Source organism: Coregonus clupeaformis, chromosome 3 (genome assembly GCF_020615455.1).
Source record: "Coregonus clupeaformis isolate EN_2021a chromosome 3, ASM2061545v1, whole genome shotgun sequence".
In the NCBI taxonomy this organism is placed as follows: Eukaryota; Metazoa; Chordata; class Actinopteri; order Salmoniformes; family Salmonidae; genus Coregonus; species Coregonus clupeaformis.
In genome coordinates this window covers 2,163,103-2,189,447 of record NC_059194.1, presented here as the reverse complement: position 1 = coordinate 2,189,447, position 26,345 = coordinate 2,163,103, and the positions used below count along the sequence as shown (strand labels likewise).

At 45.5% G+C, this 26,345-nt stretch overlaps 3 protein-coding genes and 1 pseudogene across 5 annotated transcripts in view; all 4 read left to right on the top strand.

Annotated features, from left to right (window-relative positions):
• Window positions 1-4,602, top strand: part of LOC121538892 (histone-lysine N-methyltransferase, H3 lysine-36 specific) — a 29,657-nt gene extending 25,055 nt beyond the window's left edge. For both annotated transcript variants that reach the window (XM_041847066.2, XM_041847068.2), the window contains exon 20: window positions 1,239-4,602. In XM_041847066.2, the coding sequence (XP_041703000.2) occupies window positions 1,239-1,951 (713 nt within the window). In that variant the 3' untranslated portion in view covers window positions 1,952-4,602. The remainder of the gene's footprint in view (window positions 1-1,238) is intronic.
• Window positions 4,603-10,924: 6,322 nt separating this feature from the next.
• On the top strand, window positions 10,925-12,077 carry LOC121537971 (pre-mRNA-splicing factor SLU7-like). Its single transcript, XM_045208997.1, has 4 exons — window positions 10,925-11,032; window positions 11,180-11,284; window positions 11,407-11,566; window positions 11,798-12,077. Exons 3-4 carry the CDS (start codon window positions 11,468-11,470, stop codon window positions 11,981-11,983), a joined length of 285 nt encoding a protein of 94 aa, XP_045064932.1. The 5' UTR covers window positions 10,925-11,032; window positions 11,180-11,284; window positions 11,407-11,467; the 3' UTR covers window positions 11,984-12,077.
• A 4,820-nt stretch (window positions 12,078-16,897) lies between these two features.
• LOC121537962 lies at window positions 16,898-17,398 on the top strand (annotated as a pseudogene).
• Window positions 17,399-19,654: 2,256 nt separating this feature from the next.
• The window catches only part of LOC121538870 (cyclin-J-like), a 42,083-nt gene continuing 35,392 nt past the window's right edge, over window positions 19,655-26,345 (top strand). The window contains exons 1-2 of one of the 2 annotated variants that reach the window (XM_045206753.1): window positions 19,655-19,881; window positions 21,345-21,453. In XM_045206753.1, coding sequence (XP_045062688.1) covers window positions 21,376-21,453 — 78 coding nt within the window. In that variant the 5' untranslated portion in view covers window positions 19,655-19,881; window positions 21,345-21,375. Of the gene's footprint in view, window positions 19,908-21,344; window positions 21,454-26,345 lie in introns of both variants that reach the window. The other variant, XM_045206750.1, reaches the window with a different exon arrangement.

The window sequence follows — 26,345 nt, the reverse complement described above, 5'->3', positions numbered from 1 at the left end:
GGGTCTGAATACTTTCCGAATGCACTGTACATCTCCTTCAAATGTTGAAATTTAGTTGCGTTGACAACCAAACACAATTCAATATCATTAAATATGAAATCAACCAGAGCTTGAAACCCTTGGCCAGGACTGCCCAACCCTGTCTCTGGAGACCTACAGTCCTGTAGGTTTTTGCTCCAACCCTAATCTAGCACACCTTTTTCTAATAATTAGTAGGTGGATAAGATGAATCAGGTTAGTAACACCTGGGGTTGGAGCGAAAGCCTACAGCAGGGTAACTCCTCAGGAACAGGGTTGGGCCCTAGACCCATTGTATTGTCTATTGTTAGTTTAATCCTGGGTTGAATTGAAACAACATCTGTTGACGACTTTGCAAATGCTGTATAGGCCGAAATATCATCGTTGATGATATATGAGTGATAAAATAAGGTCACATTTAATTTGCTCTGTTAAACCTACCCTTTGGAATGACTTCGATAGCAACAGTGAATCTATTTCGTTTTTAAGTGGAGATCTTTCAAAAATAATTCTCACGATAGCAAATTGGTAATAGTCAGTGACAATTATCATAGCTAAGCTGGGCTTGGTTAAATCCCTGGATGGGAGACCAAAGGGTACATTTACATTTACATTTTAGTCATTTAGCAGACGCTCTTATCCAGAGCGACTTACATGAGCAATTAGGGCAAAGTGCCTTGCTCAAGGGCACATCGACAGATGTTTCACCTAGTCGGCTCGGGGATTAGAACCAGCGACCTTTCGGTTACTGGCACAATGCTCTTAACCACTAAGCTAGCTGTAGATAAATCAATTCTCCAGTAGGAGGTGCTGCCCAGCCTATAGTATTTTTCTTCTGATAGTTGATATAACATTGAAGAGCTGACGTTGTTTTAAAGGTACAAATTCAACATAATTTATACAAGGTTTGTCTATGTTGACATAATCCTGTGGTTGAAATTTAGGTGATAACTTTTTTTTCAAATCCAATGTATTTTCTACGTAGATTCCACGTCACAATACGCGAATAAATTACGCTGAAACAATGTTGATTCAACCAGATTGTGCCCAGTGGGTTAGATTGATTTAGTACATCGGAGAAGGAAAGAAATCATAGTAGTGGTTTTTGCTTTTGTTCAAACCTCAAAGCTGGAGTTTCCTGAAGGACTGTAAGGATCTGTACTACAGGAATGTGTCTGGTGCTCTCTGTTGTAGCAGTGATTCTGTGTCTGTATTCTAAGGCCGTTGGGAGTGCCCCTGGCACCAGTGTGACATCTGCGGTCACGAGGCAGCCTCCTTCTGTGAGATGTGTCCCAGCTCCTTCTGCAAGCAGCACCGTGAGGGCTTGCTCTTCATCTCTAAGATAGACGGGCGGCTCGCCTGCAACGATCACGACCCCTGTGGACCCGAGCCCCTGGAACCAGGGGAGATCAGGGAGTACGTACCTCCTGGGGGCATGCCTCTCCCCCACCTCCTCACACACCCTCTGGGTCTGGTCCCACCTAGGCCTAGTTCCACCACTGCTGGTTCTATCCCCTCCACGGTTGCCCCAGGCCTGGCCCAGGACTCGCTATTGCCCCCTACAGGGAGCCTGTTCCTCAATACCTCCCAGACCTCCAACACCTCCTCGTATGGACCACCTAGCAGTCCCTACATGTCTGATAGTGAAATACTGCACTTCTCCCCTCCTTCTCCCCCCTCCTCTTACAAGGAGGAGAAAGAGGAGGAGGATGGAGAGCTGGAAGACGGACAGGTGTGTGGGTTAGAAGAGGAAGAGGAAGGAGAGGCGATGGAGGTATTTGAGGAGGAGGAAGAGGAGGAAGAGGAGCAGTATGAGGGCAGAGAGGAGGAGAAAGGGGGAGATGTGTATGACACCTGGGGGGACTACATGGATGAGGAGCCAGACGATGAGGGAGAGGAGTGGTGGGGGAGGGTGGAGGACGAAGAGAAATGAACTCTGTTTACACCCCCCCTTGTGTCTTCCATTCCTTCTTCCATCTATCCATCTCTACCAAAATACTTGTTCTCTAGCTCTCATCTCTCTAGAGTGACATTCAGATGGACAGACAATGAAAGAGAGAGAGAGAGAGAAGAAAAGAGATTGTCCTGGTGGTACCAAGCGAAATACGAAGCTGCCTTTGTGTTCGTACTGCATTGCCTTCCTATCCCCAGCGCAGCACAGCGCAGCGTGTGGACTGCACTGGACTAACGTTGCATAAGGGATAGGAACTGGTGCTGGGGCTGGGAGACCTGCTCTGATCAGGCTCTGGTCCTTCTGTTCATATGTTATTAGTGTCTGGTGCTGTTTTTTTTCTTCTCAAAAGTTGTTTACATTTTTGTTCTTGCATTGTTTACGATCGGAAAACTAAAAAGGATGGGCACCCTCACTCAGCCACACCCTGCCTACACCGGCCATGTTGCGTGTGTGAGCGTTGCTAAATAAATGTACAAATACAGGTTATTCAATCAATTCATCCACACTGCTTGCACACGTCAACTAACCTCTTTGATGCCAAACTCTAAAATAGAACTTGGTTATGTTTGAGACCCTCGATGTGCTGTAAGTCCCAAGTCTCTCATATCCATATTGGTTTTCATGAAGATACAACCCCACCTGGTTGCTTGACAGGAGAAACCTGGAGATATTAAGCAAAGATAACTAACTAGGTTTCCCTTTTTTATCTGTGGATTATTCGTTGGAATGGAGATACGCACCAATTTCTGTATGATCTGGGTCAAAATTCTCCAAAGGACCAGCTAAGAATGGGACCACATGCATGATCAGGTAAAATAACAACCCCAATGTTCATCTCCCAGGACAAACCACTAACAACAGCTATCTAGCTTATTGTCCATGAATGTTTCATGTGTGTTTTGACCTGGCCCCAAGTTAATATAGTTGGATCACAGTTGGTTTTGTTATTTTAACCTGCGTATTCAAATAGACAAAATCGACCCGCGCTCGATGGTGCACACACACACGCGCGCGGGTACGGTGTAGCCATGGTGTTCGATTTAAGAGCTCGACCAGTTATCAAGAATAATCAACGATATGCTTTCAATGATCACTGATTATAAAAAGGCAGAACCAACTACTGGTTTGGACTTTATAACATTGTTACAAATCAACCCAATGTTGAAATCTAAAGTGCATCTCTTGTAAACAGTAAAAAACACTTTTTGTCTACAGCAAAAGATTGTTGATAAAACAAATCCCTAATTTTTAAGATCCCAGATTGTTTGTTCATTACATTAAGATGTTTATGGCTGGACAAGCAGAAACATTCCAAGAGTTCAGAACATCACTCCTGTTAGTTGTGCGCACATCAATGTTTTGACCTCAATTTATGGCTTGCGTTACTGTTCCATCCACAGAATTAGAATGAAATGAAACACATTCTAGTTCAATGATTCCATCACCATGCTCCATCATCATAGGTCATTAAACAATCGCATCTGTCAGGAGAATGTCTATTGTCTGTTTGGGAGATGACACAAAAAATGTATATTGTGAGTGAAAGTGATGTACGTTTGAGTGCACGCATGCACGTGTCTGCTGTTTATAGAATCAAGCAATACTAGTCATGTATTAACTCATGGCTTTTAGACTTTTTTTAAAGTAGAGTTTTATACCTCTGAATTGAGTGTTGTGGTGCTGTAAACATTTTACCACAAACCCCTTAGTATAGACTCTTCATCTTCTGGCTGGTTGCTTGCATCACTAAAAGACAGTTCACTGTTGGTTACCTGAAGAGCCAAGCAGAATGTCTCGTTCTCTGTCATAACTAATGTTGATTCATCGGGCAGCTTTTCCATCAGGGTGGTTTATCGTCACTCTGAAGCTGTGAAGTGTTCTGAAACGTCTGTACATTCTAGAAAGGTTGTTCTGAGACCTTCAGTTCAGAACTTTTGTGTAATGTTCTGCTGTAAATGTTGTGCATTCAAACATGTAGCAGCACACTTCCAACGCACAAAACACACTGGTCCGTTCTGTTTGGTTGCTGGTTATGGTTAAATTCCATGATATAACAATCCTTCCCATGAGTCTCATCCAATGTTTTTGAAATGAGAACACTTTGCTACATTTTCATGAATTTTAGAATTGGTTAAATTGATGTTTAGAATTAGAATGTCAACTATGAGAATCACTGGACAATTGGCCTTACAATCGCTAATTTTCAGCCTTTTAAAACAATCAATTATGTACTGAATTCCCAAACAGAAGCACTACCATTTTTACATGGCTTGCCCATCAATGTGTCAACAAAATATCTTTCTGCCTCACTTTTGACATCCAGGCAGATAAATAGATGTATGTTTTTTGTTGCCTAGTTTTGTATTTATCAAACCCATATGATCTTTTTTTCTAATGTTTTTATTTTATTTCTTCCGTTGTGTGTTTTGTGATGATGTTTATGCCAACAGGTCTACTTCGAAGAGTTCTCTGGCCCCTCGTTTTTTTAGAGAGCTGAAACACAACAATAGATTTTCTGAAGAAATGGGGGATATGTTTATTGCTGCCATGTGGAGAAGACTCATGAACTGAACTGTACTGTACTCCTTTGTGTATAATAAATATTATAAGTAAAGTTTTACAATAGAAAATGTGGTTCTTGTCATTTTTTTCAGGCACTCACTTGTCCACTTTTGAAAGAAAAGCAGATAAGCTGAAAATATTTACTGATTAACCTATTTTTCTTACAATGATTATGAAATGAATCAAAGGACACATGCGTCATAAATGTTCGACTCCGTGGCGAACAACTCATGGTCATACAACTGGCTCAGCGCAACGGTTTGGAGAAGTCATATGCAAAGATTATAGATATACTGACAAGATACGTGTATCTCCGCCCTAGCAATGGGAGTTGTTGTCCACGAAGCTGCAGGGCGTGCTGTCTAGCTCTCGCCTATCCTTTCTTTGGATTGGTGGAAACATCTCATTGTAATCAATTTTTGAGTATTCGATTAGGGGTTGTTGACGTCAACCGCCTGTATTCAATGGGGAGAAATGCTACGCTACTATAGCCTCATTCCATGAATATGCATAGCCATCTGGAGACAACGCCGATATAAAGTGTTTCGTGTTCTACTTATATCTGTAGCCCATCCCAGCCTTGTGTATTTGCTCTCTGTCTTGCTTTGAGATTATCTGTTTGATTGTTTTTTACGATTTCTGGTTTACAAATACTTTGTCATGCAATAAATGCATTCATACAATTATTTTCTATTTTTTTTTCTCTCCGTGAATTACCTCACCCTTTAATCTCATCGCAGTGTATCAAATACTTGTTCTCCCCACTGTATATCAGTACACTCATAACAACTTCAACATTACGAAACTTCTATTCGATCAAATAAACCTCACGTAGTAAATAAGGCAATAATTGTTTTGTTGACCAAATTCGACCTCCATACAAAAACTCCTCGCTTGGTCGGTGACATAACGCCAGCTGCTGGAGGGGCGTCTTTCTTTTTCCCAACGCAGTTCAGCCAAAACCACGCCCCGTTATTTAGAGGGGCGTTCTACAACGCTTTGAGCGCTCTCCAAGTCCGGAAGTGAATATCATGTAGCGCGAAATTTCAGTCACTGTTTAACATTTGCCTTGTATTTCAAGATAGAAAAATATTTCAGTCACTGATTAATAACATTTGCCTAAATCCTTAATACATACAAATTTGTTCTATGCCAGTGGCTAACCACTCCCCTTGAGCATTTTGTCTTTGATTGAGACAGTAGGAACTTCAAGGGGAACATCAGTTTACTTCACATGTGCTTTATTCACTTTGGGTGAGAACTATTTTCGTACACTGAGTCAGACAACTTGTGATGTCTAATTTCTGATGGCCTTTTCCTTTTAGCATGTGAACAGTATGGGTGCTCAAAGACACTGTTCTGGCTTTTTGGTCGTCCAGTCGTGAGACGCCGTTTTGTACCAGCCTTGGTGGAACGACGGGCAACAGCTGTAGGCTGACAGGGAATCATAGGGCCTGGTCGTCTGGCAGCTCTTCGGAGTGCTGTTGGCCGCTGGGCTGATGTGAGACTTCCCAAAGCAATGGCAAAAAGATCTGTTTGGTGTGTAAACACACTGGTGGTTTGTTGTAACCGAGTATTGGTGCTAAACAGTGTTATTGGAGGCTGGCATGCTAGTTGGCTATGGCGTCATAGGATTCGGTGCCCTGGACGGTTTTCACGGAAGAATACTGTACCAAGTTAGCTAGCTGAAAAATCTAAGAAAACGTTGAACCACTGTAGTTTACAACAATTATAATTTCTAAAGTGGAAGTTGGGAGAGTTATATTTGAGTGTTTCAGTGAAACGTAAGTGAGGGAGGCCCCGCTCTCTCGCTTTCCCAGATGTTTAGTTCATTTAATTCCGATCTCCTTTGCATTATTTTAGCCTTTTTCTGTAGCCTGTCAACTATGTGTCTGTCTATCCCTGTTCTCTCCTCTCTGCACAGGCCATACAAACGCTTCACGCCGCGTGGCTGCTGCCACTCTAATCTGGTGGTCCCTGCGCGCACGACCCACGTGGTGTTCCAGGTCTCCTGCAGTCTCTGGAACTGCCGTTCTGCGGCCAACAAGGCAGAGTTCATCTCAGCCTATGCTACCCTCCAGTCCCTCGACTTCTTGGCGCTGACGGAAACATGGATTACCACAGAAAACACTGCTACTCCTACTGCTCTTTCCTCGCTCTGACCATGTGTTCTCGCATACCCCGAGAGCATCTGGTCAGCGCGGCGGTGGCACAGGAATCCTCATCTCTCCCAAGTGGACATTATCTCTTTTTCCCCTGATCCATCTGTCTATCTCCTCGTTTGAATTCCATGCTGTCACAGTCACTAGCCCATTCAAGCTTAATATCCTTGTCATTTATCGCCCTCCAGGTTCCCTTGGAGAGTTCATCAATGAGCTTGACGCCATGATAAGTTCCTTTCCTGAGGATGGCTCACCCCTCACAGTTCTGGGTGACTTTAACCTCCCTACGTCTGCCTTTGGCTCATTTCTTTCTGCCTCCTTCTTTCCACTTCTTTCCTCTTTTGACCGCACCCTCTCACCGTCCCCCCCTACTCACAAGGCAGGCAATACGCTTGACCTCATCTTTACTAGATGTTGTTCTTCTACTAATCTCACTGCTACTCCCCTCCAAGTCTCCGACCACTACTTTGTATCCTTTTCTCTCTCACTCTCCTCCAACACTACTCACTCTGCCCCTACTCAGATGGTAATGTGCCGTCGCAACCTTCGCTCTCTCTCTCCCGTACCCTCTCCTCTTCCATCCTATCATCTCTTCCCTCTGCTAAATCCTTCTCCCTCTGATCTCCTGATTCTGCCTCCTCAACCCTCCTCTCCTCCCTTTCTGCATCCTTTGACTCTCTATGTCCCCTATCCTCCCGGCCGGCTCGGTCCTCCCCTCCTGCTCCGTGGCTTGACGACTCATTGCAAGCTCACAGAAGAGGGCTCCGGGCAGCCGAGCGGAAATGGAGGTAAACTAGACTCCCTGCGGACCTGTCATCTTTTCACTCCCACCTCTCTACATTCTCTTCCTCTGTTTCCGGCTGCTAAAGCCACTTTCTACCACTCTAAATTTCAAGCCTCTGCCTCTAACCCTAGGAAGCTCTTTGCCACCTTCTCCTCCCTGCTGAATCCTCCTCCTCCTCCCCCTCCCTCCTCCCTCTCTGTGGATGACTTCGTCAACCATTTTGAAAAGAAGGTTGACGACATCCGATCCTCATTTATTAAGTCAAATGACACCGCTGGTCCTGCTCACACTGCCCTACCCTATGCTTTGACTTCTTTCTCCCCTCTCTCTCCAGATGAAATCTTGCGACTTGTGACGGCCGGCCGCCCAACAACCTGCCCACTTGACCCTATCCCCTCCTCTCTTCTCCAGACCATTGCCGGAGACCTTCTCCCTTACCTCACCTCGCTCATCAACTCATCCTTGACCGCTGACCATGTCCCTTTTTGAGGAGAGTTGCACCCCTCCTCAAAAAACCTACACTCGATCCCTCCGATGTCAACAACTACAGACCAGTATCCCTTCTTTCTTTTCTCTCCAAAACTCTTGAGCGTGCTGTCTCTAGCCAACTCTCCTGCTATCTCTCTCAGAATGACCTTCTTGATCCAAACCAGTCAAGTTTCAAGACTGGTCATTCAACTGAGACTGCTCTTCTCTGTGTCACGGAGGCTCTCCGCACTGCTAAAGCTAACTCTCTCTCCTCTGCTCTTATCCTTCTAGACCTATCCGCTGCCTTTGATGCTGAACCATCAGATCCTCCTCTCCACCCTCTCCGAGTTGGGCATCTCTGGCGCTGCTCACTCTTGGATTGCGTCCTACCTGACAGATCGCTCCTACCAGGTGGCGTGGCGAGAATCTGTCTCCGCCCCACGTGTTCTCACCACTGGTGTCCCCCAGGGCTCAGTTCTAGGCCCTCTCCTATTCTCTCTATACACCAAGTCACTTGGCTCTGTCATATCCTCACATGGTCTCTCCTATCATTGCTACGCAGACGACACACAATTCATTTTCTCCTTTCCCCCTTCTGATAACCAGGTGGCGAATCGCATCTCTGCATGTCTGGCAGACGTATCAGTGTGGATGTCGGATCACCACCTCAAGCTGAACCTCGGCAAGACGGACCTGCTCTTCCTCCCGGGGAAGGACTGCCCGCTCCATGATCTCGCCATCACGGTTGACAACTCCATTGTGTCCTCCTCCCAGAGTGCAAAGAACCTTGGCGTGACCCTGGACAACACCCTGTCGTTCTCCGCTAACATCAATGTGGTGACCCGATCCTGCAGGTTCATGCTCTACAACATTCGCAGAGTACGACCCTACCTTACACAGAAAGCGGCACAGGTCTTAATCCAGGCACTTGTCATCTCCCGTCTGGATTACTGCAACTCGCTGTTGGCTGGGCTCCGCCGTGCAAAACAAATCGTCTGGTGTTCAACCTTCCCAAGTTCTCTCATGTCACCCCGCTCCTCCGCACACTCCACTGGCTTCCAGTTGAGGCTCGCATCTACTACAAGACCATGGTGCTTGCCTACGGAGCTGTGAGGGGAACGGCACCTCCTTACCTTCAGGCTCTGATCAGACCCTACACCCAAACGAGGGCACTACGATCATCCACCTCTGGCCTGCTAGCTCCCCTACCTCTGCGGAAGCACAGTTCCCGCTCAGCCCAGTCAAAACTCTTCGCTGCTCTGGCACCCCAATGGTGGAACAAGCTCCCCCACGACGCCAGGACAGCGGAGTCACTGACCACCTTCCGGAGACACTTGAAACCCTACCTCTTTAAGGAATACCTGGAATAGTATAAAGTAATCATTCTTACCCCACCCCCCCACCATGGCCCAGACACAGCGTGAGTCACACACTCTCTTTCCTGCCCACAACCCAACTGGTTTTTCTTCCTGATTTACATTCATTTCACAGAGTTTCTAAACACAGAGACCCAACATCGCAAGACTTCCGGGAACGCTTGCGAAGCATACTCTGCAGACCAGACCGGTCAAAAAGGAGGATTTCAAGGACAAACAGAAGGAGACTATCCTGGATAAGGTACAGAATAAATACACTGCACTGCGTCCTCACCAGCCTCTTTTTTGTCATTAGAGACCTAGGATTTCAATAAACTGCATGCAGAAAGTTGTGTAGCCCATAAGTGTCATCAATGTAATAAACATGAATTGAAGTTCCTCATACAGCAGGGTTTGGATTAATTCCACTCATTCAATTCTAATTCAATTCCCATTCCTTGTAAATTCTATTTAATTCAATTATAATTTCAGGTCAGTCTTTGAATTGAAATAATTAAATTCCTCTCAATACCAATGTTAGGTAAATTCCAGGAATTCAATTCCCAATTCAATATTACCCCAACAATTCCTCAAATTCAATCCCCTCACTGTTCAGTCACTGTTTAGACTGCCTAATATACTTGAAATAAAGAAATACACGTTTAAATAATTAAAAACAAACCCTGTTGTCCATTTTTGATACTAAGTGCATTAATTCCTTTAACTGGGAAATGTACAAATATTGAATTTCAATTCCAAAGATTAAATGTTTTTACTATTCCAACCCAAACAGTCCAAACAAGTCTAATTCCAATTCCATAACTTAAAGATAGTTGAAATTCGAATTGAATTCAATGTAAATTATTCACTTCATGAGTGAATTCAAGAATTGAATTGGAATTTCAAATTAAATTGGAATTGACCCCAACCCTGTCATACAGTAGTTAATGGTATAATTGAATAACTGTTTCATTCGTTTTTGTTCATTGATGGTCCTATTGAATAACTGTTATTCCTGTGTGTTAGAACTGTTATTCCTGTGTGTTCTAACTGTGTGTGTCTCAGTACGGGGGTGAGGAGCACCTGATGCCCCCCCCCCCCAGAGAGCTGCTTCTGGCCCAGACTGAGGACTACGTGGGGGAGACAACTGTCAATCATCTCACGGTGCCGTGCTGAAGGGACAGGAGAAGGCTGTGGCACGCTCCAAATACGAAGAGGACATACTCATCCAGGCTTCTAGAACTGACTAACCCCGTAGAGATGAGCACAGTCAGAATAGTCTCCAGTCAGACAATAACAATTTGGAGTGTTCAAGAACTGTGCCAACTGGCCTCTCGAGTGGCGCAGTGGTCGAAGGCTGTGCCACTATAGATCCTGGTTCGAATCCAGGCTCTGTCGCAGCCGGCCGCGACCGGGAGACCCATGGGGCGGCGCACAATTGGCCCAGCGTCGTCCAAGTTAGGTTTGGCCGACAGGGATATTATTGTCCCATAGCACACTAGCGACTCCTGTGGCGGGCGCAGTGCACGCTGACACGGTCGCCAGGTGTACGGCGTTGGTGCGGCTGGCTTCCGTGTTAAGCGGGCATTGTGTCAAGAAGCAGTGCAGCTTGGCGGGGTTGTGTTTCGGAGGACGCACGGCTCTCGACCTTTGCCTCTCCCGAGTCCGTACGGGAGTTGCAGCGATGGAACTGTAAGACTGTAACTACAAATCGGATACCACAAAATAGGTGAGCACAAAGGGGTAAAATAAAATAAATTACAATAATAAAGAACTGTGCCAAATAAAAAAGAGTAAAGGACAGTATTAAAGGCTGTACAGTAGCATCTGTTCAAATAAGCATACTTACAGGGGTTTCTGTGTTTTTGCCTTGCAGTGTATCTGTGGGTTCTACTGGAGAGAAGGCTGCTGGGGCTTCAAGTGCTGCCACTCCATGGTCAAACAGAGCTACTGCACCGGAGAGGCTGGCATCAAAACTACGGTCCGTATTCTACTAATCATCAATCGTGTTTGAGCCTTTGGGTAATGTGATTTCCGTAGTCAATTATAAACACTGAAGTTTTTTGGGGGGATGAAATGATTGACAGGTGTCTCCCCCTATAGATCTCCTTGGCCTGTGTTCCGTTTGAGGAGGGACTTGAGGAGAAGCCGAAGACTACTGGAGATGCCCAGGGAGAAGCTGAAAAGAGGAGAAGAAGAGAAGAAGAAGCACGGCTCAGACAGCAGCGACTCTGAGGAGGAGAAGAAACAGAAACTGAACAAGGTGAACTTTGACTTCTTTGCTTTGATATGTGCATGTCTGTGTGTTTATGTACATGTCAGTCCCCTTTGCCTGTGTGTGTGCTCCAACCTGACTATATCTCACCCCCAAAACCTTCCTCTTACCTCCCTCTCTCTCATCCTCCTACCTCCCCCTCTCTCACTCCAATCCCTCCCTCCCTCACCACCTCTCTCTCTCTCTCTCTCTCTCTCACCCCTCCCTCGCTCTCCCCAGGCCCTGGCTGCAGAGGAAGTGCGTCTGAAGCAGGTCGAGGAGATGATGAAGGTGGATGAGAGGAAGAGGAAGTACAACTGCCTGCAGGAGATCAAGGAGCCCACGGAGGAGGAGATGGAGGCCTTCAGGATGAAACGCTCCAGGGAAGACGACCCCATGGCCAACTTCCTGGAGCTGGGACAGTGATAGTCAGTGACGACCCCATGGCCAACTTCCTGGAGCTGGGACAGTGATCGAGTGATAGTGACAACCCCATACTCTACGCTCACCCCTACCTACAGTCTACCCTCTACCTACAGCATACCCCACCCCTATACCCCTACCCTACCCTCCCACCCCTATACCCCTACCCTACCCTCCCACCCCTATACCTCTACCCTACCCTCCCACCCCTATACCTCTACCCTACCCTCCCACCCCTATACCTCTACCCTACCCTCCCACCCCTATACCTCTACCCTACCCTCCCACCCCCTATACCCCCTACCCTCCCACCCCTATACCCCTACCCTCCCACCCCTATACCTCTACCCTACCCTCCCACCCCTATACCCCTACCCTACCCTCCCACCCCTATACCTCTACCCTACCCTCCCACCCCTATACCTCTACCCTACCCTCCCACCCCCTATACCCCTACCCTACCCTCCCACCCCTATACCTCTACCCCTACCCTCCCACCCCTATACCTCTACCCTACCCTCCCACCCCTATACCCCTACCCTACCCTCCCACCCCTATACCCCTACCCTACCCTCCCACCCCTATACCCCCTACCCTACCCTCCCACCCCTATACCTCTACCCTACCCTCCCACCCCTATACCTCTACCCTACCCTCCCACCCCCTATACCTCTACCCTACCCTCCCACCCCTATACCCCTACCCTACCCTCCCACCCCTATACCCCTACCCTACCCTCCCACCCCTATACCTCTACCCTACCCTCCCACCCCTATACCTCTACCCTACCCTCCCACCCCTATACCCCTACCCTACCCTCCCACCCCTATACCCCTACCCTACCCTCCCACCCCTAGACCCCTACCCTCCCACCCCTATACCCCTACCCTACCCTCCCACCCCTATACCCCTACCCTACCCTCCCACCCCTATACCCCTACCCTACCCTCCCACCCCTATACCTCTACCCTACCCTCCCACCCCTATACCTCTACCCTACCCTCCCACCCCTATACCTCTACCCTACCCTCCCACCCCTATCCTACCCTCCACCCTATACCCCTACCCTCCCACCCCTATACCCCTACCCTCCCACCCCTATACCCTCTACCCTACCCTCCCACCCCTATACCTCTACCCTACCCTCCCACCCCTATACCCCCTACCCTCCCACCCCTATACCCCTACCCTACCCTCCCACCCCTATACCTCTACCCTACCCTCCCACCCCTATACCTCTACCCTACCCTCCCACCCCTATACCCCTACCCTACCCTCCCACCCCTATACCCCTACCCTACCCTCCCACCCCTAGACCCCTACCCTCCCACCCCCTATACCCCTACCCTACCCTCCCACCCCTATACCCCTACCCTACCCTCCCACCCCTATACCCCTACCCTACCCTCCCACCCCCTATACCTCTACCCTACCCTCCCACCCCCTATACCTCTACCCTACCCTCCCACCCCTATACCTCTACCCTACCCTCCCACCCCCTATCCTACCCTCCCACCCCTATACCTCTACCCTACCCTCTCCTACTTTTCCCCATAACATCATTGTAGTCCTTTTATTATTAAGTCTATCAATGTGGTAGAATGTGATTTTCTTTCATATTTGTAAATATAGAATGCATTTTGAACTTTCAAACGACCATTTATCCAATAAAAATAATGACTTCCCTTGGTTATCTCATAGACATTTGGTGGAATAAAGACATTTTTATAGAAAACCAAAATTATAATCCCATTCTGTTTGTGAATTATTTTATCTTAATATGCACTGAAAATTAAGACGACGCATCATATCACTGAAAGGATGGGTGATGTAGGTGCTGCGTAAAGAAAATAAGTTGGCTAACACTTTTGGTGCCTAAGACGTGCCAAGCACTGCAGACAAATGGTTGCTGCTAAAATATTTAGCTTGGCCCATGTCTGGTATGGGTTTGTGCTTGTCTCATCAGTGGAACCTAAAACAGGACAGGGGGGAGAGAGACACACCTCTACATGCATCATCTTCCATCTTAAAAAATTAAATAAAAAATCTTCCATCTTCTGATTCACAAACCATAAATGTCGTTGTTCAATGGTCCCCATCTCTCTGGGATAGTTCTACATTAACCGTTTCTTAATCACAACTTCATCATGTATTTTATTTAGTTAATGTCGTGGTTTTATTCTGTGAAACATTGCAAACAGTGCTTCACTCTCTTCTTCCATGTGTGAGATTTTGATGGGTTTTCTCCGGTTCTTGTCACTTTGTCTGGACACATCTGGTAATCCTCACAGTGCACTTCTACTCAGTTCAACTAAGTTTCTGCATGGGGCTGCCTTGTATGATGTTTGTTTTTTTCTGATTTCTCATGTTATGATGAGAACCTGATAAGTTGATTGTATAACGCCTATCAAAACATCCCTTAATGCAATTTGGCCCCTTGGCACAACTGTCCAAAGCTGTCAATCAATCACGAGCCTAGGGAATCTCCAAGTGTCTGATAAAATTTCCCACAATAACTGGTTGGTTGAAACTAATTACCTCATGGTGAAAGTATTTGTTGACAGAGAGAGAACTATTGCTGAAACAGGGTGGATGTTCATGTTTTGCGTTTGGGGTTAAAATACACAGGATTTCTTTACAATGCTGCACGTCAGAGAGTATTTCGACCTGACATTGGAGTATTATTTAGGGGTTAAGGTTGTGCTTCCGTTCTGTGGAACTGAAGGGTTGGATAACCCATATAAATGCTGCTGTTTATCAAGTTGACCTCTTTAGTTGGTGAGTAGCCGATATGTTTTCTCTTTCTCTATTCTTTCAGCATTTTCCCTAACGATGGCATAATGTGTGCGAGATCTAGAGAAACTCTCCATTACGCACAACACTTTGTTTTCCCGAGTGGCGCAGTGGTCTAAGGCACCGCAGTGCTAGCTGTGCCACTAGAGATCCTGGTTCGAATCCAGGCTCTGCTGTAGCCGGCCGCAACCGGGAGACCAATGGGGCGGCGCACAATTGGCCCAGCGTCGTCCAGGGTAGGGTAGAGAATGGCCGGCAGGGAGGTAGCTCAGTTGGTAGAGCATGGCGTTTGCAACGCCAGGGTTGTGGGTTCGCTTCCCACGGGGGGCCAGTATGAAAATAAAAAAGAATAATGTATGCACTAACTGTAAGTCGCTCTGGATAAGAGCGTCTGCTAAATGACGTAAATGTAATGTAAATGTTTTATAGTTGAACGACAATGATATGCAATTTCGATGAAGACATACAGTGGGGAAAAAAAGTATTTAGTCAGCCACCAATTGTGCAAGTTCTCCCACTTAAAAAGATGAGAGAGGCCTGTAATTTTCATCATAGGTACACGTCAACTATGACAGACAAAATGAAAAAAAAAATCCAGAAAACCACATTGTAGGATTTTTTATGAATTTATTTGCAAATTATGGTGGAAAATAAGTATTTGGTCAATAACAAAAGTTTCTCAATACTTTGTTATATACCCTTTGTTGACACAGGTCAAACGTTTTCTGTAAGTCTTCACAAGGTTTTCACACACTGTTGCTGGTATTTTGGCCCATTCCTCCATGCAGATCTCCTCTAGAGCAGTGATGTTTTGGGGCTGTCGCTGGGCAACACGGACTTTCAACTCCCTCCAAAGATTTTCTATGGGGTTGAGATCTGGAGACTGGCTAGGCCACTCCAGGACCTTGAAATGCTTCTTACGAAGCCACTCCTTTGTTGCCCGGGCGGTGTGTTTGGGATCATTGTCATGCTGAAAGACCCAGCCACGTTTCATCTTCAATGCCCTTGCTGATGGAAGGAGGTTTTCACTCATGGCCCCATTCATTCTTTCCTTTACACGGATCAGTCGTCCTGGTCCCTTTGCAGAAAAACAGCCCCAAAGCATGATGTTTCCACCCCCATGCTTCACAGTAGGTATGGTGTTCTTTGGATGCAACTCAGCATTATTTGTCCTCCAAACACGACGAGTTGAGTTTTTACCAAAAAGTTCTATTTTGGTTTCATCTGACCATATGACATTCTCCCAATCCTCTTCTGGATCATCCAAATGCACTCTAGCAATCTTCAGACGGGCCTGGACAGGTACTGGCTTAAGCAGGGGGACACGTCTGGCACTGCAGGATTTGAGTCCCTGGCGGCGTAGTGTGTTACTGATGGTAGGCTTTGTTACTTTGGTCCCAGCTCTGTGCAGGTCATTCACTAGGTCCCCCCGTGTGGTTCTGGGATTTTTGCTCACCGTTCTTGTGATCATTTTGACCCCACGGGGTGAGATCTTCCGTGGAGCCCCAGATCGAGGGAGATTATCAGTGGTCTTGTATGTCTTCCATTTCCTAATAATTGCTCCCACAGTTGATTTCTTCAAACCAAACTGCTTACCTATTGCAGATTCAGTCTTCCCAGCCTGGTGCAGGTCTACAATTTTGTTTCTGGTGTCCTTTGACAGCTCTTTGGTCTTGGCCATAGTGGAGTTTGGAGTGTGACTGTTTGAGGTTGTGGACAGGTGTCTTTTATACTGATAACAAGTTCAAACAGGTGCCATTAATACAGGTAACGAGTGGAGGACAGAGCAGCCTCTTAAAGAAGAAGTTACAGGTCTGTGAGAGCCAGAAATCTTGCTTGTTTGTAGGTGACCAAATACTTATTTTCCACCATAATTTGCAAATAAATTCATTAAAAATCCTATAATGTGATTTTCTGGAGAAAAAAATTCTCAATTTGTCTGTCATAGTTGACGTGTACCTATGATGAAAATTACAGGCCTCTCTCATCTTTTTAAGTGGGAGAACTTGCACAATTGGTGGCTGACTAAATACTTTTTTTCCCCACTGTAGCTAACATTCTTTGTTGTTCAACTGTATTTTTCAGCAAAGTTTACTCTGTGTTTTGGTTTGTAAACAACACATTATGCATTTGAATGCATGTCAATTAACCAAGGGGGAGACAGGGGACACGGGTGAGACAGGGGCTCCTGGGGGCTGTAACTGCGGCACCAACTCAGCCTGCTCCGCCTTCTCTGCCATGACCAAGAGTTACCCCAAAGAGCGTCTCCCGATCCGGTTCAAATGGATTCTACTGAACGAGGGGAACCAGTACAACGCCACGACCGGGAAGTTTGTCTGCTCTGTCCCAGGAGTCTACTACTTCACTTATGACATCACACTGGCCAACAAGCACTTGGCGATCGGGCTGGTGCACAACGGGCAGTACAAGATCAAAAGACGTTTGACGCCAACACTGGGAACCACGATGTGGCGTCCGGTTCCACGGTTCTCCAGTTAGAGCGTCAGGACCATGTTTGGCTGCAGATCTTCTACTCGGAATAGAATGGGCTATTCTATGACCCGTTCTGGACAGATAGTCTGTTTTACTGGGTTCCTGATCTACGCAAACCAGGAGTACCAATGAGGATTCATCACCTTCATCCTGATGGGTTGAACTACAACGGCACCTGCTTTTGCTTCCTTGTCCATTTGGGAAGAAACTTCTACCTGTCATCATTGCAATCATAGTTCAGCCTATTTATACTCAGTTTGGTCAATGATAAAATGTTCTCTAAAAGTGAATTGTAATAGGCCTACTGTATTATCTTTGCATATTATTGAAAAAGCTATGCCCTATATTGACACCAGGTGGCACTGAGTCATCTGTTGCCCAGCTAATACTCATTGCTTAGTATTTATACTGAATGAAAATATAAACGCAACATGTAAAGTGTTGGTTTCATGAGCTGAATAAAAGATCCCAGAAATGTTCCATACGCACAAAAAGCTTATTTCTCTCAAATTTTGTGCACAAATTTGTTAGTGAGCGTTTATACTTTGCCAAGATAATCCATCCACCTGACAGGTGTGGCATGTCAAGAAGCTGATTAAACAGCATGATCATTACAAAGGTTCACCTTGTGCTGGGGACAATAAAAGGCCACTCTAAAATGTGCAGTTTTGTCACACAACACAATGCCACAGATGTCTTAAGTTTTGATTGAGCGTGCAATTGGCATGCTGACTGCAGGAATGTCCACCAGAGCTGTTGCCAGAGATTTAATGTTCATTTCTCTACCATCAGCCTCCTCCAACGTCGTTTTATAGAATTTGGCAGTATGTCCAACCATCTTCACTACCGCAGACCACGTGTAACCACTCCAGCCCAGGACCTCCACATATGGGTTCTTCACCTGCGGGAACGTCTGAGACCAGCCACCCGGACAGCTGATGAAAGTGTGGGTTTGCACAACCGATGAATTTCTGCACAAACTGTCAGAAACTGTCTCAGGAAAGCTCATCTGCGTGCTCGTCGTCCTCACCAGGGTCTTGACCTGACTGCGGCTCATCTTCAATGGCCACTGGCACGCTGGAGAAGTGTGTTCTTCACGGATGAATCCCGGTTTCAACTGTACCGGGCAGATGGCAGACAGCGTACATGGCGTCGTGTGGGTGAGCAGTTTGCTGATGTCAGCGTTGTGAACAGAGTGCCCCATGGTGGTGGTGGGGTTATGGTATGGGCAGGCATAAGCTACGGACAACGAACACAATTGCATTTTATCGATGGCAATTTGAATGCACAGAGATACCGTGATGAGATCCTGAGGCCCATTGTCATGCCATTCATCCGCCGCCATCACCTCATGTTTTAGCATGATAATGCATGGCCCCATGTTGCAAGGATCTGTACACAATTCCTGGAAGCTGAAAATGTCCCAGTTCTTCCATGGCCTGCATACTCACCAAACATGTCACCCATTGAGCATGTTTGGGATGCTCTGGATCGACGTGTACGACAGCGTGTTCCAGTTCCTGCCAATATCCAGCAACTTCGCACAGCCATTGAAGAGGAGTTGGACAACATTCTACAGGGCACAATCAACAGCCTGATAAACTCTATGCGAAAGAAGATGTGTCGCGCTGCATGACGCAAATGCTGGTAACACCAGATACTGACTGGTTTTCTGATCAACACCCCTACCTTTTTTTTTTAAAGGTATCTGTGACCAACAGATGCATATGTGCCTTCCCAGTCATGTGAAATCCATAGATTAGGACCTAATTAATTGATTTCAATTCACTGATTTCATTATATGAACTGTAACTCCGTAAAATCTTTTGAAATTGTTTCATGTTGTGTTTATATTTTTGTTCAGTGTATAAACAGAATTGCATTGCATGTTATGGATTGGATTGGTAATGGTGGAGGGAAATGAGTGAAAGGATTTTATTTTCACATTACAATTTTTTGGGTGCTGTTTATATTCAGCAATATGGAAATGTTCCTACATGCAACTATCCCACTCTGTCTAAATTAAATGAGAATGCACTAACCGTGTTACATGTAATTAAAATGGTTTATTTTGTGCTATAAATCATATTATAGTACATTTTACAATGTGCTAAAGGAAAACGTTTTTACACACATGCCACTTGAGAAAGTTGATAGTGATTTGCAATAAAAACGTGATTTAATCATCTCTACAGCACTATCCGTTTTTAAAATGCCAGTGTTTGTGAAGTTTTTCATATCTAAGAGAGACATGTTTAGTTTAATTGAAATCAATTAGAAAATGAGTTATTGCCATAATTAGCCCATTTTAGTCATGGGTTCTTGGACTACATTTCCCGTCTCACACCGGTCTTTCGCGTACGCAAGTTCACGAGCTCTTCGCCGACGGCTACAGCAGCTGGGGAAGCGAACCACTTTGTTGAACGAGGAGCTGTGGAAAAATCTTTGTAAAAGTGTAAACAGACGAGAAAACAGTTGAATTAAACTGTTCTGAAGCGTTGTTACTTTGTCAACTGAATAACGGAAACAGTCGTCGCTTTTCGCCGGTACGGAGGATATTACAAAACTTCCCAAAGAGGAATTCTACATTCAGGATGTCGGAGTGAAACAAAGAGGTCTGTGGGCATTCCTGTCGGAGAGGGTGAGCGGCACATGCGATCATGGACATTTTGCGAATCTAAAAGTTTACTAAATGTGTGTATCAAGGATTTAATGCTGTCAATAGTCAGGTGTGATCTTTGTCTAAGTTTGAGGTATAGGCCGATAAATAAAATAGTATTAGAACCATAAGGGTGGTCTACTTTTCTGTTAAAAAAACACTGTTGTAGAAACTGTCTCGTGGTGTTGACACTGCTAAGTGAGCGAGACGTATTGTTTTTTCTCTTAGCAGATTTGTGACAAAGTATAAATGTGTTGTTCGGCCTACAAAAAAGTTACTTTGTTACCCCAGCGCTATAATTCCCACGTATTTTTTTTTTCCACTGCAGGACATTTAAATCACACCCACTTGCATGGGGAATGTATTACAGTGCATTGCCATAGCCTAATATTGGACTAAAGGAGCCTAACGTTATTCCTTAGTCCAAAGGACCTTGCATGCTCTGTTTAAAGGGCGAATTGGCTCTGAAATCGATCCTCAATTGCGGTACGGTTCTAGAAAAACAGAGCCTTATACTTTAATCACATCAAAATAATTTAACAAATGCAAAATACACTGTTTTTAACCGGTTTTAACACAGTTGTTACAGTCAACAGTATTTTACAGTGACATGTTTGGCGTCTGTCTTCCGTTTAAACACAGGTTTGGAGACTCAGATAGCTATTTAGCACAGGTAGTCTTCTGTCTGTATACTGTAAACAAGCGCTGTAACACGGAAATATGGCGGTGTGGGAACCCTAGCCCTATAAAGGTGTGTATCAATGGAACTTTTGTAAAAATTATTATTATTTCTCGCAGATATGAAGATAAGGTCCTTATGCTTCCAAAACCGTACCGCAAGCGATGCATGTTAATGTTCAGACCGAGCGTCAGGGCTCTTAACAAACAACCCCTCATCAATGACTCTTATGTGTAATGTAATGAGAGTCATGAATGATCAAGGGCTATGCGGTGCCGGTGACCAATGCTTACTGTACAGATGGTCATGGGGGAAACTCAATTCCATTTTTTAGTTTTCAAAAGAGCAGCCGACTATTTTGAATAGTTTTCCAGAATTTTGAATTTTAAACATTTCGAAAGGCTATTGGATGTTTTATTTAGCCTATGTGGTTTATTTAAAAAAAATCAAATGTTGATCTTTAACTGCAGATTTTTTTTATACATTCAAATTGCAAATTAATAGAAAGGATACAATGTTTTTTCCCTAGAAATCAACACTTATTTTTTTTATTTGCAAATTGATTTTTAATCACCAGTATGAATAAAGGATATTACAATTTTGTTCAAACAATTTATTCCAGAAGTCCTTATCCTTTTGATGTCAAATACCTAAAGTTGTGATCAGACACCAACAACCATAACATGTGGCATACAGCCAGGATGTCTCTTGACTGAGCCCACATTGCTGTGTGTCTGCAGGTTTGAACTTCATCCTTGTGGCCTTTTCTGAATGGGAAAGATGGAAAGGGAGTTACAATGGTGGAAAGGACAGCTAGCAGGGGATATCCATCAGTCCCTCCGCATCAAGGTAAGACCAGCCAGTCATAGAATCAGAATTCATAGAATTTAGAATGAATTGAATTCTGAATTCCGATTCTAATTCTATGAATCCAGTTCTCTGGATCTCCTTGGTTCATTCCCTGAGTTCCACTTTCCTCTTATCACCTCATGTGATAAGAATATCAACTGCATGGTGAAATTTGTATTTTTGGGGATGTTCTCAATGCCAGGGAGAAAGCTTTGAGTCTGGTGGCCTGCAGTTCACCTGTGCTTAAATGCATCATAACCTGAAAAAGACGACAACTAATCTAGGTAGTCTAGCGGTTAAGAGCGTTGGGCCAGTAACCAAAAGGTCGCTGGTTTGAATTCCCAAGCCGACTAGGTGAAAAATCTCATGTGCCCTTGAGCAAGGCACTTAACCCTAAATGCTCCTGTAGGTCCCGTGTAGCTCAGTTGGTAGAGCATGGCATTTGCAACACCAGGGTTGTGGGTTCGATTCCCACGGGGGGCCAGTATGATTTTATTGTTATTTTTTTTATAAATAAATTGTATGCACTCACTAACTGTAAGTTGCTCTGGATAAGAGTTTCTGCTTAGTGGCTTAAATGTAAAATGTATGTTTTCTTGTTAACATAATGTAGTGCATCGGTGAAAATAAAGATCCAAGCCAGTAGAGTGACTTGATAGCCACTCCTCAACTTCTATATTTAGCTTCTATATTCTATATACTGTAGTTAATGCTGGCAGATGGATATAATTACATGACTGTCATCTATTTGAACATGATCTAATTTAGATTACACAAGGGTTGAGGCTCATTAATTGGCTGATGCCGTAATTAGGCTAAACTCCAGCTTGATGATATATTTTTTTTTTACTGTGTGGACCTTTTTTTAATGGCAGCATCTGTCACTGGACTGCCATCCTCATATAGGGAGCAAGAAATATCATAGCTAATTTGATTCTACATAGGAAGAACAATATGGAGTGTGTCCACGCACACGTCACGTGTAGGGGGAGTATTTGGATAGTAGATGGCACTGTCGCAGGCAGCTGCCCACGCTCTGTTACAGTAGGGCAGTCTCATTACAAGTCGTTGCTTAGCCTAACACACAGTCCATTTGATTTGCTCGTGTCTGACTCACTATGAGTTGGAAGTCTGTAACCAGGGGGTATGAAGTCTGTAACCAGGGGGTATGAAGTCTGTAACCAGGGGGTATGAAGTCTGTAACCAGGGGGATATGAAGTCTGTAACCAGGGGGTATGAAGTCTGTAACCAGGGGGTATGAAGTCTGTAACCAGGGGGTATGAAGTCTGTAACCAGGGGGTATGAAGTCTGTAACCAGGGGGTATGAAGTCTGTAACCAGGGGGGTATGAAGTCTGTAACCAGGGGGTATGAAGTCTGTAACCAGGGGGTATGAAGTCTGTAACCAGGGGGTATGAAGTCTGTAACCAGGGGGTATGAAGTCTGTAACCAGGGGGTATGAAGTCTGTAACCAGGGGCTATGTAGATTAGGGCCTCCCTTCTGATTTCCCCCAACCCCTTTAACCAATCTGCAGACCAAACACAAAAAAAGTCGCTGTAAAAACAGTGATGCTGATGTAATAATATATAATAATATGCCATTTAGCAGACGCTTTTATCCAAAGCGACTTACAGTCATGCGTGCATACATTTTTGTGTATGGGTGGTCCCGGGGATCGAACCCACTACCTTGGCGTTACAAGCGCCGTGCTCTACCAGCTGAGCTACAGAGGACCACCATGTAAGTTCTCCAGTGTCTTTGAAAGCCATAACAACATACCAGACGTAAACCCTATCTCTAAATACCAGACGTAAACCCTATCTCTAAATACCAGACATAAACCCTATCTCTAAATACCAGACGTAAACCCTATCTCTAAATACCAGACGTAAACCCTATCTCTAAAGACCAGACGTAAACCCTATCTCTAAAGACCAGACGTAAACCCTATCTCTAAAGACCAGACGTAAACCCTATCTCTAAAGACCAGACGTAAACCCTATCTCTACATACCAGACGTAAACCCTATCTCTAAAGACCAGACGTAAACCCTAAAGTCCATCAGCAGGCTAGTCTGCTCCCCCCCACCTCTCTGCATCCAGAGTCCCCTGCCTTCCACTGCATTAATTATGCTGCGGTTCCCCACAATGCCCCCCACCCCTGCACTGCTGAACCCCCAGACAGACAGATGGACCAGAGGCAAGACACGCAGGGAGGGGGGCAGGAGAACTCAAGGCGGAGGTAGTGTTTATGGGGGTTTCTGTGTGTGCACATTGTAACACTGTTCTATATTGTCCTTGAGATTCCTTTAGCTGCCTATCACCTTAGTGATCACCATTTGTTTCTGTTTCGCCGACATACAACAAACTCAACAGACAATAGATGAAACTCGCAGATTAAATGCGTGAGGCACACGTGTGACGTAGATTGTGGTCCTCACTACGTTGGTCATGCTGACAGGCACCACAGCGTCACTCTTCATCAATCTACAGCAAGTCAGTATCCGGTAAAGTTTAGGTTTACGGGTGGGACAGTGTTTGTTGTTTGGACAACCCTTAGGGAAGGGAAGTAGGCTTTCTCTGTCTCTGCTGTTGTCAACAATAGTAACCTGTGTTTTCAGTATGGGTGGATGTTTCTGGTGTGTCCCTAGCAGCAAACCACAAACGGGTACAGCACTACTTAAAGAGATTAATCCACCCCTACTCAGTCTGATATTAAATAAATCCACATTATTAAGCCCTTGTTTTTTTGTTTTTTAGATCAAATCTCCATCTATGTGGGGTATAAAGAAGAAACAAAGCATTTATTGAAAAACCAAAACAACTCCTCATTTTATAAGCCTGTATTAGGATAGAGACAGACTCATGAAGCATTAAAGGCAATGCATGCGGGAGAAAAAGGTTTTTTTATCTCTTCCCTTGTCAAATGCATCTTTACGCTGAAGGCTCAGGTGATGCTCCTCTATCCTCCTATTCTATGTGGTTGACTAGGAGGAGAAAATGGCACCAGTGCATTCCTTTTAACCAGAGCCCTTAGTCCTTTGACACACCAGGGGCTAATTGAACATGAGTGGGCGATGTGCTAGGGGTGAAACGTAATCCTATCTACTGCTGAACCACCATGTCCCCCCGTCCCCCGTCCACTTCCTCTTACCCACAATGGGGGAACCCTGTCCGCCTCCTCTTACCAGTAACAAGTGGTGTAACGGGGGAAACGTACAGGAACTTGCGGGCTTCTATTCTTCTGACTTTTCATACTTGGTCATCAAATGTCACCCTTTTTACCTTCCAAGAGTTTTTAGGGATTATCCCCATGGCTGTGTACATCACGCCCCAAACTGACACCAAAAATGCTCTCAAAAATCTTCATTGTGACCCTGAACAAACTGGAGACCATGTACCCGGAGGCAGCGTTCATTGTCACTGGGGACTTTAACAAAAGTAAATTGAGAACCGTGCTCCCGAATTACTATCAACACGTTGACTGTCCAACTCGCAGAGATTCTCAATGGACCAACGCTACACGCTTTTCCGACACAGGTAGTATAAAGCAATCTCCCGTCCTCCTTTCGGCAAATCTGACCAAGACTCCATTTTGCTCCTCCCCGCCTACAAAGACATGAGAGAAGTTCCGGTGTTCACGTCTGTACAACGTTGGTCTGACCAATCAGAATCCATGCTCCAAGACTGTTTTGATCACGTGGACTGGTATATGTTACAGGTTGCCTCTGGGGATAACATCAATTAATACGCCGACTCGGTCACCGGATTCATCAAAAGATGCATAGCTATTGTGATACCGACGATGTCTTTCAAAACTTACCCAAATCAAAAAAAACGTGGATTGATGGCAGCTTTTTGTCGGGAAACTGAAGGAGAGAGATGCTGCTTATAAACAGGGCAAGGTGACCGGGGACAATTGTATGGTTAAACAGTATAAATCCGACCTACGCAGGTCGAGCAAGAGGGCGAGACATTAGCATAGGGACAAAGTGGAGGAACAATTCAGTGGGTCGGACACGTATGTGGCAGGGGCTCCTAACCATCACGGATTACAAAAAGAAAGCCAGTCACGTGGCGGACACTAACGCCGCCCTGCCGGACGAGCTAAACACCTTTTTTTTCTCACGCTTTGAGCACAACGACTCTTAGCTGCCGAGGAGAGCCCCTGAGGACAACTAGGGCTACGTACTTACGGTCTCCACGGAGGATGTATGTATTGTCATTCAAACGTGTTAACCCTCGCAAGGCTGCCGGCCCAGGGGGCATCCCTAGCCGTGCCCACAGAGCATGTGCAGATCAGCTAGCTGTTGTGTTTTTGGACATTTTCAATCTCGCTCTAGCTCGGGCCTTTATCTCCACTTGCTTCAAGATGTCAACTATCATCTCTGTGCCCAAGAAATGGAAAGTAACTGAACTGAATGACTACCGGCTTGTAGCACTCACTTCCCTCATCACGAAGTGCTTCGAGAGGCTTATCAAAGACCACATCACCTCCTCTCTCCCCGACACACTCGACCCTCTCCAATTCGCCTACCACCCCGACAGATCCATTGACAACGCAATTGCCATGGCACTGCACACTGCTCTCACCCACCTGGACATGAGGAATGCATATCTGAGGATGCTGTTAATCGACTACAGCTTGGCGTCTAAGCTCACCGCAAAGCTCACGGCCCTGGGACTGAACTCCTCCCTATGTAACTGGGTCCTAGACTTCCTGACGGGCCGCCCCCAGGTGGTGAAGGTAGACAACATTACCTCCTCAACACGGGGGCCACACAAGGATGCGTCCTCAGTCCTCTCCTGAACTACCTGTATATCCACGACTGCGTGGCCTCAGTTTCAACTCCATCATCAAGTTCGCTGACGACACGCAACAGTAGTAGGCCTG